This window comes from Bombina bombina, chromosome 1, assembly GCF_027579735.1.
Source record: "Bombina bombina isolate aBomBom1 chromosome 1, aBomBom1.pri, whole genome shotgun sequence".
Taxonomy (NCBI): domain Eukaryota; kingdom Metazoa; phylum Chordata; class Amphibia; order Anura; family Bombinatoridae; genus Bombina; species Bombina bombina.
Genome location: NC_069499.1, coordinates 1185009628 through 1185022730, shown reverse-complemented (window position 1 = coordinate 1185022730; position 13103 = coordinate 1185009628). Strand labels below are relative to the sequence as shown.

The window sequence follows — 13103 nt, the reverse complement described above, 5'->3', positions numbered from 1 at the left end:
AATGTTAGGGCTGATTCCCTCTCTCGACAATTTTCGCCTCTGTCCAAGAGGAGTCTGTACCTACTCCAGTTATACCTCCTGATCATATTTTGGCTACCATACATACTAATTTGACTTCTCCCTTGGTGGAGGAGATTCTGGCTGCACAAACCAATGCACCTCCTGAGAAACCTAGTGGTAAGTGTTTTGTTCCTGAGAATCTTCGAACTAAACTTTTGCACACTTACCACTATCCTAAAGCCGCAGGTCACCCAGGCAAGAACCAAATGATTTGGTCTGTCACTCGACAATTCTGGTGGCCAGGTCTTCGTTCTGATGTTGCTGCATATGTTGCCTCCTGCTCAGTTTGTGCACAGAATAAGACTCCTCGACGTCTTTCTGTGGGTCTTCTTCAACCTATTGCTAATGGTGAGTGTCCTTGGACACATCTTTCCATGGACTTCATTGTCAAGCTCCCTGTTTCCAATGGCAATACTGTTATCCTTATGGTGGTTGACCGTTTTTCTAAAATGTCACATTGCATTCCCTTGAAGAAGTTGCCTACCGCTCAGGAGCTTGCTTCAATTTTTGCCCAGGAGGTCTTCCGTTTACATAGGTTACCCAAGGAGAAAGTGTCGGACCGGGGTAGCCAGTTTGTCTCCAGATGTTGGCGTTCCTTTTGTGCTCAAATGGGGATCCAGCTTTCCTTCTCTTCGGCATATCACCCTCAATCCAATGGGGCTGCAGAACTGTCTAATCAAGCTCTGGAACAGTTCCTCCATTGCTATGTCTCAGATCACTACAATAATTGGTCTGAACTGTTACCTTGGGCAGAGTTTGCTCGTAATAGTGCTATTAAAGGGACAGTCTACACCAGAATTTTTATTGTTTTAAAAGATAAATAATCCCTTTATTACCCATTCCCCAGTTTTGCATAATCAACAGTTATATTTATATACTTTTCACCTCTGTGGTTATCTTGTATCTAGGCCTCTGCAAACTGCCCCTTTATTTCAGTTCTTTTGACAGACTTGCAGTTTAGTCAGTCAGTGCTAGCTCCCAGTTAACTTCACGTGCATAGGCATGGTGTTATCTATATAAAACACATGAACTAACACCCTCTAGTGGTGAAAAACTGTTAAAATGCATTCTGAAAAGAGGTGGCCTTCAAGGTCTAAGAAATTAGCATATGAACCTCCTAGGTTAAGCTTTCAACTAAGGATACCAAGAGAACAAAGCAAAATTGGTGATAAAAGTACATTGGAAACTTGTTTAAAATAACATGCCCTATCTGAATCATGAAAGTTTATTTTGGACTAGACTGTCCCTTTAATGCTTCCTCCAAGTTATCCCCGTTCATGGCGAATTATGGGTTTCAACCATCCTTGTTGCCCGATTCATTCATGTCTCAGGGTATTCCAGCGTTGGAGGAGCATGTCCGGCAACTCCGTTCCACGTAGGTGCAGATCCAGGATTGCCTTCATCGTTCTATGCAGCGCCAAAAGTTCCAGCCTGATCGTAGGTGTCTGCCCATGCCTTCCTACCAGGTTGGTGAGAGGGTTTGGCTGTCCTCACGCAACTTGAACCTTCGTGTGCCTTCCAATAAACTGGCTCCCCGTTGTGTTGGTCCTTTTCGAATACTCCGACGGGTCAATCCTGTAGCCTACGCTCTTAACTTTCCTCCTGCAATGCACATCTCCAATGTTTTTCATGTCTCCCTCTTGAAACCATTGGTTTGTAATCGGTTTACCACTGTATTGCCTCATCCCCATCCTATCTTTGTTGACAACCATGAAGAATATGAGGTCAGCAGCATTATTAACTCTTGCATGTCCAGGGTCCGCGTACAGTATTTGGTTCACTGGAAGGGCTATGGTCTGGAGGAGCGTTCATGGGTTCCCTCCTCTGATGTTCATGCTCCCGCCCTCCTCCTTGCCTTCCATGCCCGTTTCCCCAATAAGCCTTTTGTCCTCCCGCGGGGGAGGGGTCATTGAGGGGAGGGTACTGTCAGGGTTTTTTCCCTGCTTTGTTTGCCATGTGCTGCTGGCAACCATTTTACTCACCTCTCTTGCTGACTCTGGTGCATAGTGTGTGATGCTGCTCATTTCCTGCATGCCCTTTTATGGCCAGACTAGTCTACATCATCCATGTGAGACAGGTTACAGTCTCAGATTTGTGATGTCATAACTTATTATTTAAAGGGCCTCTGTTCAGTATGCTTTAGCCTTGCATTGTCTGTTTGTGAGTTCCAGTTCCTGTGTATTACCTGGCTGTCTGACGTCCCTTCTGGTTCCTGATCCCTGGCTTGTTCCTGACTCTGCTGTTCTCCTTGTTCCCGACTCGGCTTGTCTGACTATTCGCTTTGGCTCCTGACTCGGCTTGTCTGACTACCAGCTCTGGTTTTGACTCCTGGCTTGTTATTTGACTTGTGGGCATGTTATTATTTTTTGCTATTAATAAAGGTGTGATTATTTTTGCACTTTTCGTCTAAGTCTGATTACATGGTACGTGTCTGCATTTGTGATTGGCTGATGGCTGTCACATGGTACATGGGGAGTGGAAATAGACATAAATTTTAAACTTGTCAGAATAAAATCTACTACTCATTTGAAGTTCAGACTAAGTGCTATTGCATTGTATTATCTTGCATTTGTTGATTATGCAAATATACTGTGTTTACTGGTCCTTTAATTTATACTACTATATGCTGTGGTCAATTCAACTTTTTTTACTACAGTCTCAAACAGTGTTTCAAGTCCCTTTAAAATATAAATTGATTCCTCTGTACAATATAACATAGCTTTAGTGGGTTAAAGAAGTGATTATTAACTTCATAACACATGAAAGCCATAAAACCAATATTTTAAAAACTTTAAAAGCTATATATAAATTTATAACCATTAACACAAAAAATGTCCAGTGACACAGGGCCAAATTTAGGTACAGTTGTATGTAGGCTTGCCAGTTGGGCTCCATAAACATACTGGGCAACCTATAGGTGATTGGGCATGGGTGGTAGGCTCGTACCCCCAAAAGTTCAACTTTAGGCCCCAACCTTGTTCCCACATGTACATTTTTTCACATCTGAGCAGTCGTTATTCCATTGATTGCCAATAACATGCACTTCAAGAATTTTACATTTTTAGTTGCCAGCAACCCTTGACTGCCTGGAGCACACACACATACACAACAATGATTTACCACTGCCATGGCTGCCTGTTACACATATAGTGGAAAATGCTGAGTGTCAATTATTTTGGGGTCATAATTATAAAGCAAATAAGCATATGAGTCCTTTTACATGTAGCAGACACTTAGGAGACTTAAAAATACAGGACATATAGATTTTACTGGACAGCGTGCTAAAATACTGGACTGTCCAGTTAAATACTGGACACCTGACAACCCTAGTTGTATGGTAGCCTCTCTCTGCTGTTATCCCCACCAAAGCACTCTTGAGTTATGGTCACCTAATTCATCCACCCTCCATAAGTTGTGAAAGCACACATTTTTAGTTCCACTTTTTCCTGGGGCCACAAATATGATGGAACAGAATTAAGGGATATGATTGCTTGTGTTAAATGGGTCAAACAGTATATTAAGATTTATATAGGTTGAACTTAAAGGGACACTGAACCAAATTTTTTTCTTTCGTGATTCAGATAGAGCATGCAATTTTAAGCAACTTTCTTATTTATTTTATTTATTTATTATCATTTTTGCTTCGTTCTCTTGCTATCTTTATTTGAAAAAGAAGGCATCTAAGCTTTTTTTTTTTTGGTTCAGGACTCTGGACAGCAATTTTTTATTGGTGGATGGATTTATCCACCAATCAGCAAGAACAACCCAGGTTGTTCACCAAAAATGGGCCGACATTTAAACTTACATTCTTGCATTTCAAATAAAGATACCAAGAGAATGAAGAAAATTTGATAATAGGAGTAAATTAGAAAGTTGCTTAAAATATCATGCTCTATCTGAATCACGAAAGAAAAAATGTGGGTTTAGTGTCCCTTTAAAGAGATACTGAACCCAATATTTTTCTTTAATGATTCAGATACAGCATGCAATTTTAAGCAAGTATCTAATTTACTCCTATTATCAATTGTTCTTCATTATCTTGCTAACTTTATTTAAAACACAGGAATTTAAAGCTTAGGAGCCAGACCATTTTTAAATCAGCACCCTGGATAGCGCTTTATTATTGGTGGCTACATGTAGCAAACAAATAAGCAAGCATAACCCAGGTTCTGAACCAAAAATGGGCCAGCTCTTAAAGTGCCAGTAAACCCATAAAATAATGTTATATAATTCTGCACATAGTGCAAACGTTGTACCTTAAAAGATTAAAGTGAAAAAATCCTACGAAATTTACTTTCACAGTACGCCACTCCTGGATCTACTGAGCGGCTCTGTTTGTTTCCTCTAAGCGCATTGGGCACGCTGCCATTAAACTCAATGTAACTCGCTCGCGCTCTGGTCTGGTAGCAGGAGCGAGTTACATTGAGTTTAATGGAGCGATCGGGCCGGCTGTGAATAGACAGCGTGCCCGATGGCTTAGGGAAAACAAACAGACACGCTCAGTAGAGCCAGGAGCGGCGTACTGCACTATGTGCAGAATTATATAACATTATTTTGTGGGTTTTACTGGCCCTTTAAGCTTTACATTACTGCTTTTTAAATAAAGAGAATGAAGAAAATGTGATAATAGGAGTAAATTAGAACATTGTTTAAAATTGCATGCTCTATCCGAATCATTAAAGAAAAAAATTAGGTTATTATCCCTTTAATGCACTTTTGTCTTTTCAACCTCATCTACTATGTACAGTAAGTCCCCTACTTACAAACATTCAAGTTACGAACTTTCAAAGATACGAACATGCGTTTTGCATGTCAAATCACTGAAGTTAGTTCCGTGTCTGCCAAATGCGGTTGTACTGCGGTGTACTTTAGAGTACAGTACAAGCCCAGTATGTCTGGAAACAAGCGTAAAAGCAGCAGTGATGCAGTGGGGACTGCTAAGAAGCGCCAAGCCATAACGATGAAAACAAAAGTTAAAATAATTGAGAGATTGGATAGAGGTGAAAAGATGATAGACGTTGCTCGTTCTTATAACATGAATCGTTCAACCATTGGCACAATTCTAAAGAATAAGGACAAGATCATGGAACATGCGAAGTCTTCTATGCCAATAATGTCAACAATAATATCCAAAAAGCGTGGAAAAGTGATAGAGGAGATGGAGAAACTTCTCAGTGTGTGGATGCAGGATCAGCATCAGCGTCGAGTCCCACTTAGCTTAATGCTGATCCAAGAAAAAGCTAAAAGCCTGTATGAAGAGTTGAAGAAGAAATGCAGAGAATCAGACGGTGCATCTGAAGAATTAGAGGGTGCATTTTTTAATGCCAGTCATGGATGGTTTCATAGGTTCAAGGCTAGAGCCAACATTCACAACGTAAAAGTAAGTGACAGATAACGTAGCTGCCCAGAAATTTCCTGTAACGCTTCAAGAAATTATTGATGAAGGTGCTTATTTACCTGAGCAGGTTTTTAATGTAGATAAGTCAAAAATGGAAATCCCCCAAGCGCCTACCAGACCGGAGGCAAAAAAGGGATTATTACTGATTGGCAATCTAATAATAATATTAGGCAAAAACCGATGATGAATTTATTATAGAATTACATAAAACTCTTATTTAATAAACATAGGCATAAAAACATAAGCATAAAAACACAGTAAATACAGTTCATGGATCCATGAAGTAAAGGTTACAGTTTGGAACAATATAAGCAATAATAATTGTATAGAACAGCAATAGTATAAAACCAAATATAAAACAACAGATGTCAAATGAGATGGACTAGGCCTATCTGTAGGTGCACAAAAATAGGTAAGTGTATCCGGTTGGAAATGTGAGTCCAGTAGTGCTAGGTTTGAGACCCAATAATGTGTGAGCTAAAATTTCCGGGACAAATGCTCAAAAAATCATAGTGTTCATAAAATCAACTAGTGTTCAGAAAATCATTGTGAGGAAATCCGGTAAGTCAATGAAGAGTGTCAGTGCAAAAAAAAAAGGATAATAAAACTTTCAAAAATGCAATTGTATGAATAGCAATTCCTCTTAAAAAAGTGAGGACTCAGTCTTGATAAAGGCCTATATTAAGGCCCCATTGGTAAGCCTATTTTCATTTATGTTATATTGGTTTGAAGTTATCTGCACTATATTTTTTATACATTTTTGGGTGGACATCGACTTTGGGTCACTCTGGTTTACATACTGGTTTCTGACTATTTGGTTCACACACTTGTGGGCCCAACACCTTTTCTCTCTACATACTCAAGGAGACAGCAACACTTTGGGATGTCAGCAAGCAATATCTGATCCAAACAGGATCCGGGTGACTATTTTTATATCCTTTTTATCACATTTTTACTGGTTTTTCACGAATATATTTTTTCACCCAATTTTTGCATTTTTTACCTCTGTTTTTATTGTCACTTTTTTAAGAGGAATTGCTATTCACACAATTGCATTTTTTGAAAGTTTTATTATCCTTTTTTTTTTTTTTTTTTTTTTTTTTTTTTTGCACTGACACTCTTCATTGACTTACCAGATTTCCTCACAATGATTTTCTGAACACTAGTTGATTTTGGGTCTCAAACTTAGCACTACTGGACTCACATTTCCAACCGGATACACTTACCTATTTTTGTGCACCTACAGATAGGCCTAGTCCATTTCATTTGACATCTGTTGTTTTATATTTGGTTTTATACTATTGTTGTTCTATACAATTATTATTGCTTATATTGTTCCAAACTGTAACCTTTACTTCATGGATCCATGAACTGTATTTACTGTGTTTTTATGCCTATGTTTTTATGCCTATGTTTATTAAATAAGAGTTTTATGTAATTCTATCATAAATTCATCATCGGTTTTTGCCTAATATTATTATTAGATTGCCAATCGTTAATAATCCCTTTTTTGCCTCCGGTCAGGTAGGCGCTTGGGGGATTTCCATTTTTGACTTGATTTCTATTGGTGGTTACTAGGTATCACCCCCCCCCCCCTCAGGCTTTAAGGGTATTGAGTAGGCGCTAGTCCACATCCCCACCTTTTAATGTAGATGAAACAGGCCTGTATTGGAAGAGGATGCCAGACTGAAGTTATATCAGTAAGGAGGAAAAGGTGATGCCAGGCAATAAAGCCGCAAAGGACAGGCTAACTCTGTTGTTTGGTGGCAATGCTTCTGGCGATATGAAGCTGAAACCTCTTGCATGGAGAAAAATGTCCTATTTAACATTCTTTTGCTGCTCGACAATGCTCCAAGGCCACCCCCCATTCATGAATGACTTTCATCCCTTTGTCAAAGTAGTGCATCTGCCACAGAATACTACGGCGCTCATCCAACCTATGGACCAAGGAGTTATTGCGACTTTCAAGAAATATTATTTATGTCACACTTTTCGTCAAGCAGTAAAGACGATGGATGAATCAGCAATAACCTTGCAGTAATTTTGGAAGGACTATAACATCTACAAGGTCATAAAAAACATTGACTTTGCTTGGCGTGAGGTTACAGCTGTCACCATGAATGGGGTTTGGAAAAACATTTGCCCGCAGTATGTTCATGAATCTCGTGGATTTGAGAAAGAGGGTGAGGAGTCCAAAGAGGTCCTCAGCAACTTAGTGACCCTCAGCGAGAAGCTGGAGCTAGATCTGCATTGAACTCCTTGATGTACAACATGAGGAGCTTACTAATGAGGACCTGATAGAATTGGAGGCCGAGAGAAAGGACGAAGAGAGCCAAGATGGAGAATTAACTGAAGAACCAAAAAGATTCACAACACAGGAAATGACAAGGGGTTTTTCTTTATTTGAGGAGGCAATTTTAGTTTTTGAGGCACAGGACCCAAACGTAGAATGGTACACAAAGGTTGCAGCAGCCGTTCAGAATGCCATCCAGTGTTACTGTGTCCTCTAAAAAAAAAGCTACTACCCAGACATCACTGGATACTTTTTAAAGAGGGTAGATAGAATTGAATCCAGCAAGGATCCAGAACCTGTGCCATCAACATCAGGTGTGAATGAAATTGCAGCTCACCCTCCATCTTCTATTGCTGACGATCCTTCAGCTCCACCATCTCCCACCTCTCCCTCCTCCAGTCAGTAACTTGCCTGTTCACTCCATGCCAGTCCCTGTATGCCAGCTGTTGTACTATACAGGGTACAAGGCAAGATTAAAAATGTTTTATAGTATTGTTTGTTTTTCATGTACAGTACTACTGTACATTAAAAATGTTGTCTTTAAAGTACAGGCACAGTACAGGTATTGTTTGTTTATTATGTACTACACGTACTGTACATTAAAAATGTTGTATTTATAGTACAGTACAGGTATTGTCTGTTTATTATGTACAAGTACATAATACATTAAAAATGTTTTCTTTACACTACAGTATTATTTGTTTATTATGTAAAGTACTACTGTACATTAAAAAATAATCTTAACAGTACAGGTACAATATTCTTTGTTTTGTATGTACTGCTGTATATTAAAAATGCTTTCTTTACAGTACAGTATTACAGTATTTGTTTTGTATGTACCACTGTACATTAAAAATGTTTTATTTACAGTACAATATTGTTTGTTTAATATGTACTACTGTACAGGTACATTAAAAATGTTTTCTTTACAGTATTTTGTTTTTTTATTTACTACTGTACATTAACAATGTTTTCTTTACAGTATTGTTTTTTATGTACTACTGTACTGTAATTTGTGTGAAAAGTATTATAAGGTGAGGTTTATAATACTTTTCACATAAATTACAATACAGTTGGACTTACGAACATGCTCCAGGAACGGAACTCGTTCATAAGTAGGGGACTTACTGTATGTTGTTATGTTACATTATTAGTTCTGTTTTTTCCCACAGGCAGCAAAATGTAATGCAGAGGGCAGCATGTGGCCCATAGGGTTAAAGGGTAAAATAAAAACTGTCATTTTGATTTATGCAAGGGTATTAATCAATGTGATTTGATGGTGACTCAAGGGTCAATGCCATGTAAGCTCCAAGTGAACTAATATGAAATATCTAACGTTTTAAAGGTTTGCTGTAAACAGTACAGGATTATTTAATAACATATATTATTATTTAAGACATTATAAACGGTTCTGTACAAAAAGTGCCTTAACATCAGTTCAGTGTCTAAAACAGGCGGCACGGATTAAAAACCCGACAACCTCAAGTCCTCAACTAACTAATTATATAAAGGCATTATGTTTGCTGCGTACAGGCCTGTAGGGGGCTCCTGTTCTCTTTCTCCCCCTCTTTTCTTACCTTTCGTCTTCAATGTATTTTTAGTTAAAGACACCTAGCAATGTTCAGAATTAACATTGGTCGTAGTTTGTTTGGTTTTAGTAAATAACCAATCGTTTCACTTGTTACTTAGCTGCGGTACTTTAAAACTAACGCGAATTTCCTATAGTGATAACATAATTTCCGCCCTTACTACTGGCTTCCTTGTGCAACCCCTATCATCTGGTTTCCTTAGTTACCTTCGTTTTCATCATTGATTGTCTGTGGGGTAGTGACCACTGAAAACCACGCAAAGAGACAGTTAATATGGGGGGATGCGGCTGAACCTGGAAGCAAAGAATGAAAAGTATTAGCGACGATACTGTTTAGTGTCTAATAATAACTGGGCGCCTCATTAACTAACACTGGATGCTAATCTTACACTCTATATACTATTTGTTCCATTAAATATCACTTTTCTCCTCACGCTGTTTAATTTTGATGATATAATAAAAAATACTATCTATGCTTATATGTTTGCCTGAATTACAATTCATACCAATTTTAGTTACCATATATAACATTTTGAGAGTAAAGGGAACAGCAGACTACTAATTGTTCAGTTTTAGTGTGTGGCACAAAAAACTACAGATCCCAGAAAGCTCCGCAAAACCACGAGTATATTATTTCCACTTCCCATTGGTATGATGGGATTTGAAGTTGTCTTGATTTTATTAAGATATTGCACAACAGCTCAGACTACAATTCCCGAGATGCGTCGCAACGGCCAACCAATAGCATCGAATCACTCTACCTCTTACCCGGCTTTGGATTAAAGATGGCTGACCAGAGTGAGACAGCAGCGGTCGATCGGTTGGAAGATGACGAAAATGGGCATGGTCATTGTAGCGACTGTGAAAATGAGGATAAACACAGCTATAACCGGGGGTAATTGTTTTTTGTGTCATGCAAGGTTAATTGAATCCTTTAAATACTGGTTACCCTAACAGGGCTCAGAAGAAGAGGACACTGGGCCTCCCTCAGTAGCATTAATTAATTGGTTGAGAGATAAGGTGTCACCACTGTGGTTGGATGCTGGTACTGTAACTTAAAGGACCAAAAAAAGAAAAATATGCGGATATAGTACACATTTTTATTTACGTGTTAGTCTCAGTTTTGTCATTCATTCTTTAAATCTATTCTAAAACATAAAGCTGATCGTCTTCAGCAACCTACTTTTATTAAAATAGCCATCAATATTACTAGGTTTTATGTGTGTGTATATAATTTACGCTCAAATATGAATACGGAAGTATATTGCGACTACTGGAATTAGATCAAATATCATACTCCCCTAATGACCTCGATTTTTAGATGTTTTTGTTGATGTGCACGTACAGAACCTATACATTTCAGTCTAATAATAAAAGTGCAGATTTCTAATCTCTGCTAACAATGTGTCGTAGGCTTATGTGTCTTCCACAGTCTCCTATGTTAGAACTTATTCGATGGGGTTTTTTGGTTTTACTATGTAGTAAATGGGTGGTTTTGACAAATAGTGTGTGTTTTGTTTTTATTATTGGCATAAGGTGCACATATAGCATTGCCAGACAACACATACCTTCTTGTCTTTAAAGGGATATAAAGCAATCTGTTTAATTGTTGTAATGAATACAACCACAAGCATTCATCATTGTTAAAAGGATTTAACCTTTTTATTTTTTTAAGTTTATCTGTGCAGGGTCCATTACTTCTTGTCATAGCCCCAAAAGGGGGGTTATGGTCTCTAAAGGAAGGCAAATGAGTTTTTAGCCATTGAAGTGGTTGCTAGAAGACACCTAAAATAGCTCCTGTCATTTTCTTGCCCATGCTTAATAGAAGACTTTTGCTGCCAAAATCATGTGACAGTATCAGCTCCCATATCTCATTGTGGGCAGTTACTACACTGATAATTTCTAAGTTATTGCCACAATATTTTATTTACTTTGATTAAAATGTTTTGAACTAAAGGAACACTTTCATATCATGGAAATAAAACCCCATTTTTTCATGATTCGGATAGACTTTCCAATGTAGTACTATTATCAAATTTTCTTCTTGTTATCCTTTGTTAAAAAGAAGTAAGGTAAGTTCAGGAGTGTGCACGTGTCTGCAGTAGAATATGGCAGCAGTTTTGTAACAATGTTATACATAAGCAAAAACACTAGATGGGAGCACTATTTCCTATCATGTAGTGCTGGAGGCGTGCACACTGCATACCTAGATATCTCTTCAACAAAGAATAACATGAGAATGAAGCATATTTCATAATCAAAGTAAATTGGAAACTTTTAAAAAATTGTATTCTCTATCTGAATCATGAAATAAAAAAATAGTTTCATGTCCCTTTTTAAAGGGGTAGGAAAGTCAAAATTAAACTTGCATGTAATTTTAAGACACTTTAAATTCACTTCTATTTTCAAATGTGCTTTGTTCTTTTGGAAACCCTTGTTAAAAAGGAATATACACATATCCTACACTAGTGTGAGCTGCTGCTAATTGGTGCCTGCACGCATTTTTTTTTTTTTTATTTGATTGGCTGACTAGATGTGTTCATCTTGCTACCAGTATTGCAATGCTGTTCCTTCAGCAATGGATAACAAGAGAATGACACAAATTTGATAATGGAAGTAAATTGGAAAGTTGTTTTAAAATTGTATGTAATAATCGTGAAATAACATTTTGGGGAATCCTGTCCCTTTTTAAGTCCTCTGTTATTTTGGGGAATCCTGTCCCTTTAAGTCCTCTGTTAATAATGGAAGCAGGCTAAATACTAAGGATTGCATACAAAAGGAGTCTGCATATGCAGTATGAGTATTTTACGTAATAACGGTTGTTCACTTCTCTTGTAAGTAATCATTAGCATTTATTTGCAACTGTATGAGCCTCTGCGAGGCTGACCTGTCATGTTATAGACTTGAAATATGTCCTGGTCACTACAGATTTGGTGGTGTGCATTTTAATGCTGCATGATGTAATGGGACTGGTGAGCACCTTACCAATATGGAAGGTTGTGGGAGTTTCTGTTAATAGTGTGACTGTCACACTTTATTTATTTTGCACTGTAACTGCTTCTTTTTTCAATAATAGCTATTTCTGTGTGTGAGTCCCATGTTATCCACATGTCAATAAGGCCATTCAGCAGCAGGCATGACAGTACCCCACCTTGAACTGCATTGTTGTTAGTGTTCAGCATTTTGCAAACCAGAAGTCACTTCATTTTTGTCTTATGTCACTTTTTTTATAGCACTTTTTCCAGATATTTTCTTGTCATTTAGTTAAAATAGACTTTTCTGATTATCTCTTCCTCTTTGTTTATGCTCGTTACTTTTCTAAATCTTTTAATTCTTTTGAATATGAAAACGCTCTTTTCATTTGTCCCTGGTCCTTTGTTCCCACTCACAGACCTTACCAGGTTTTCCCTTGTTTATAATATCTGATTGTTTTGTTTATTTTTATTCTTTTGCATGTTAACATGGACCTTTTTGTTTAGGTATCCTTTTGTGGTGTCTTGTTCAAGATGATCTAGCTTTACATAGACCTCTTGCTTACTTGCAGGAGAATGTCTAGTGCTTACTGGTATTGGGGCTCATTCTCTTTAGCTATCTTTCTGTACACAGGGCAACATTTTCCAGTAACATATGTCTGATTCCAAATGTAATAAATATATTCGGCTATTTGCTCACAAACTAATGCCAGATATATATCTGAAATACTTTTAGATGGTGGTAAACTAATGTGTAGAGTATTAGATAAAGTTAGCTCTGTAAAATCACTG

At 37.8% G+C, this 13103-nt stretch overlaps 2 protein-coding genes across 5 annotated transcripts in view; one reads left to right on the top strand and one right to left on the bottom strand.

Annotated features, from left to right (window-relative positions):
• Positions 1-9565, bottom strand: part of DCAKD (dephospho-CoA kinase domain containing) — a 202880-nt gene extending 193315 nt beyond the window's left edge. The window contains exon 1 of one of the 3 annotated variants that reach the window (XM_053699868.1): positions 9547-9565. Coding sequence is in view for 1 of the 3 variants with exons in the window: in XM_053699854.1 (XP_053555829.1) it covers positions 8089-8095 (7 nt within the window). In the remaining 2 variants the exon portion in view is untranslated. Of the gene's footprint in view, positions 1-8088; positions 8296-9328; positions 9353-9546 lie in introns of those variants that run through there. The other 2 variants (XM_053699860.1, XM_053699854.1) reach the window with 2 other exon arrangements.
• The window catches only part of NMT1 (N-myristoyltransferase 1), a 214610-nt gene that overhangs the window by 160313 nt on the left and 41194 nt on the right, over positions 1-13103 (top strand). Inside the window, exon 1 of one of the 2 annotated variants that reach the window (XM_053699838.1) lies at positions 10062-10234. The exons of the other annotated variant lie outside the window; for it this stretch is intronic. Within the exon in view, the coding sequence (XP_053555813.1) occupies positions 10125-10234 (110 nt within the window). The 5' untranslated portion in view covers positions 10062-10124. Of the gene's footprint in view, positions 1-10061; positions 10235-13103 lie in introns of those variants that run through there. 2 annotated transcript variants of the gene reach the window in all.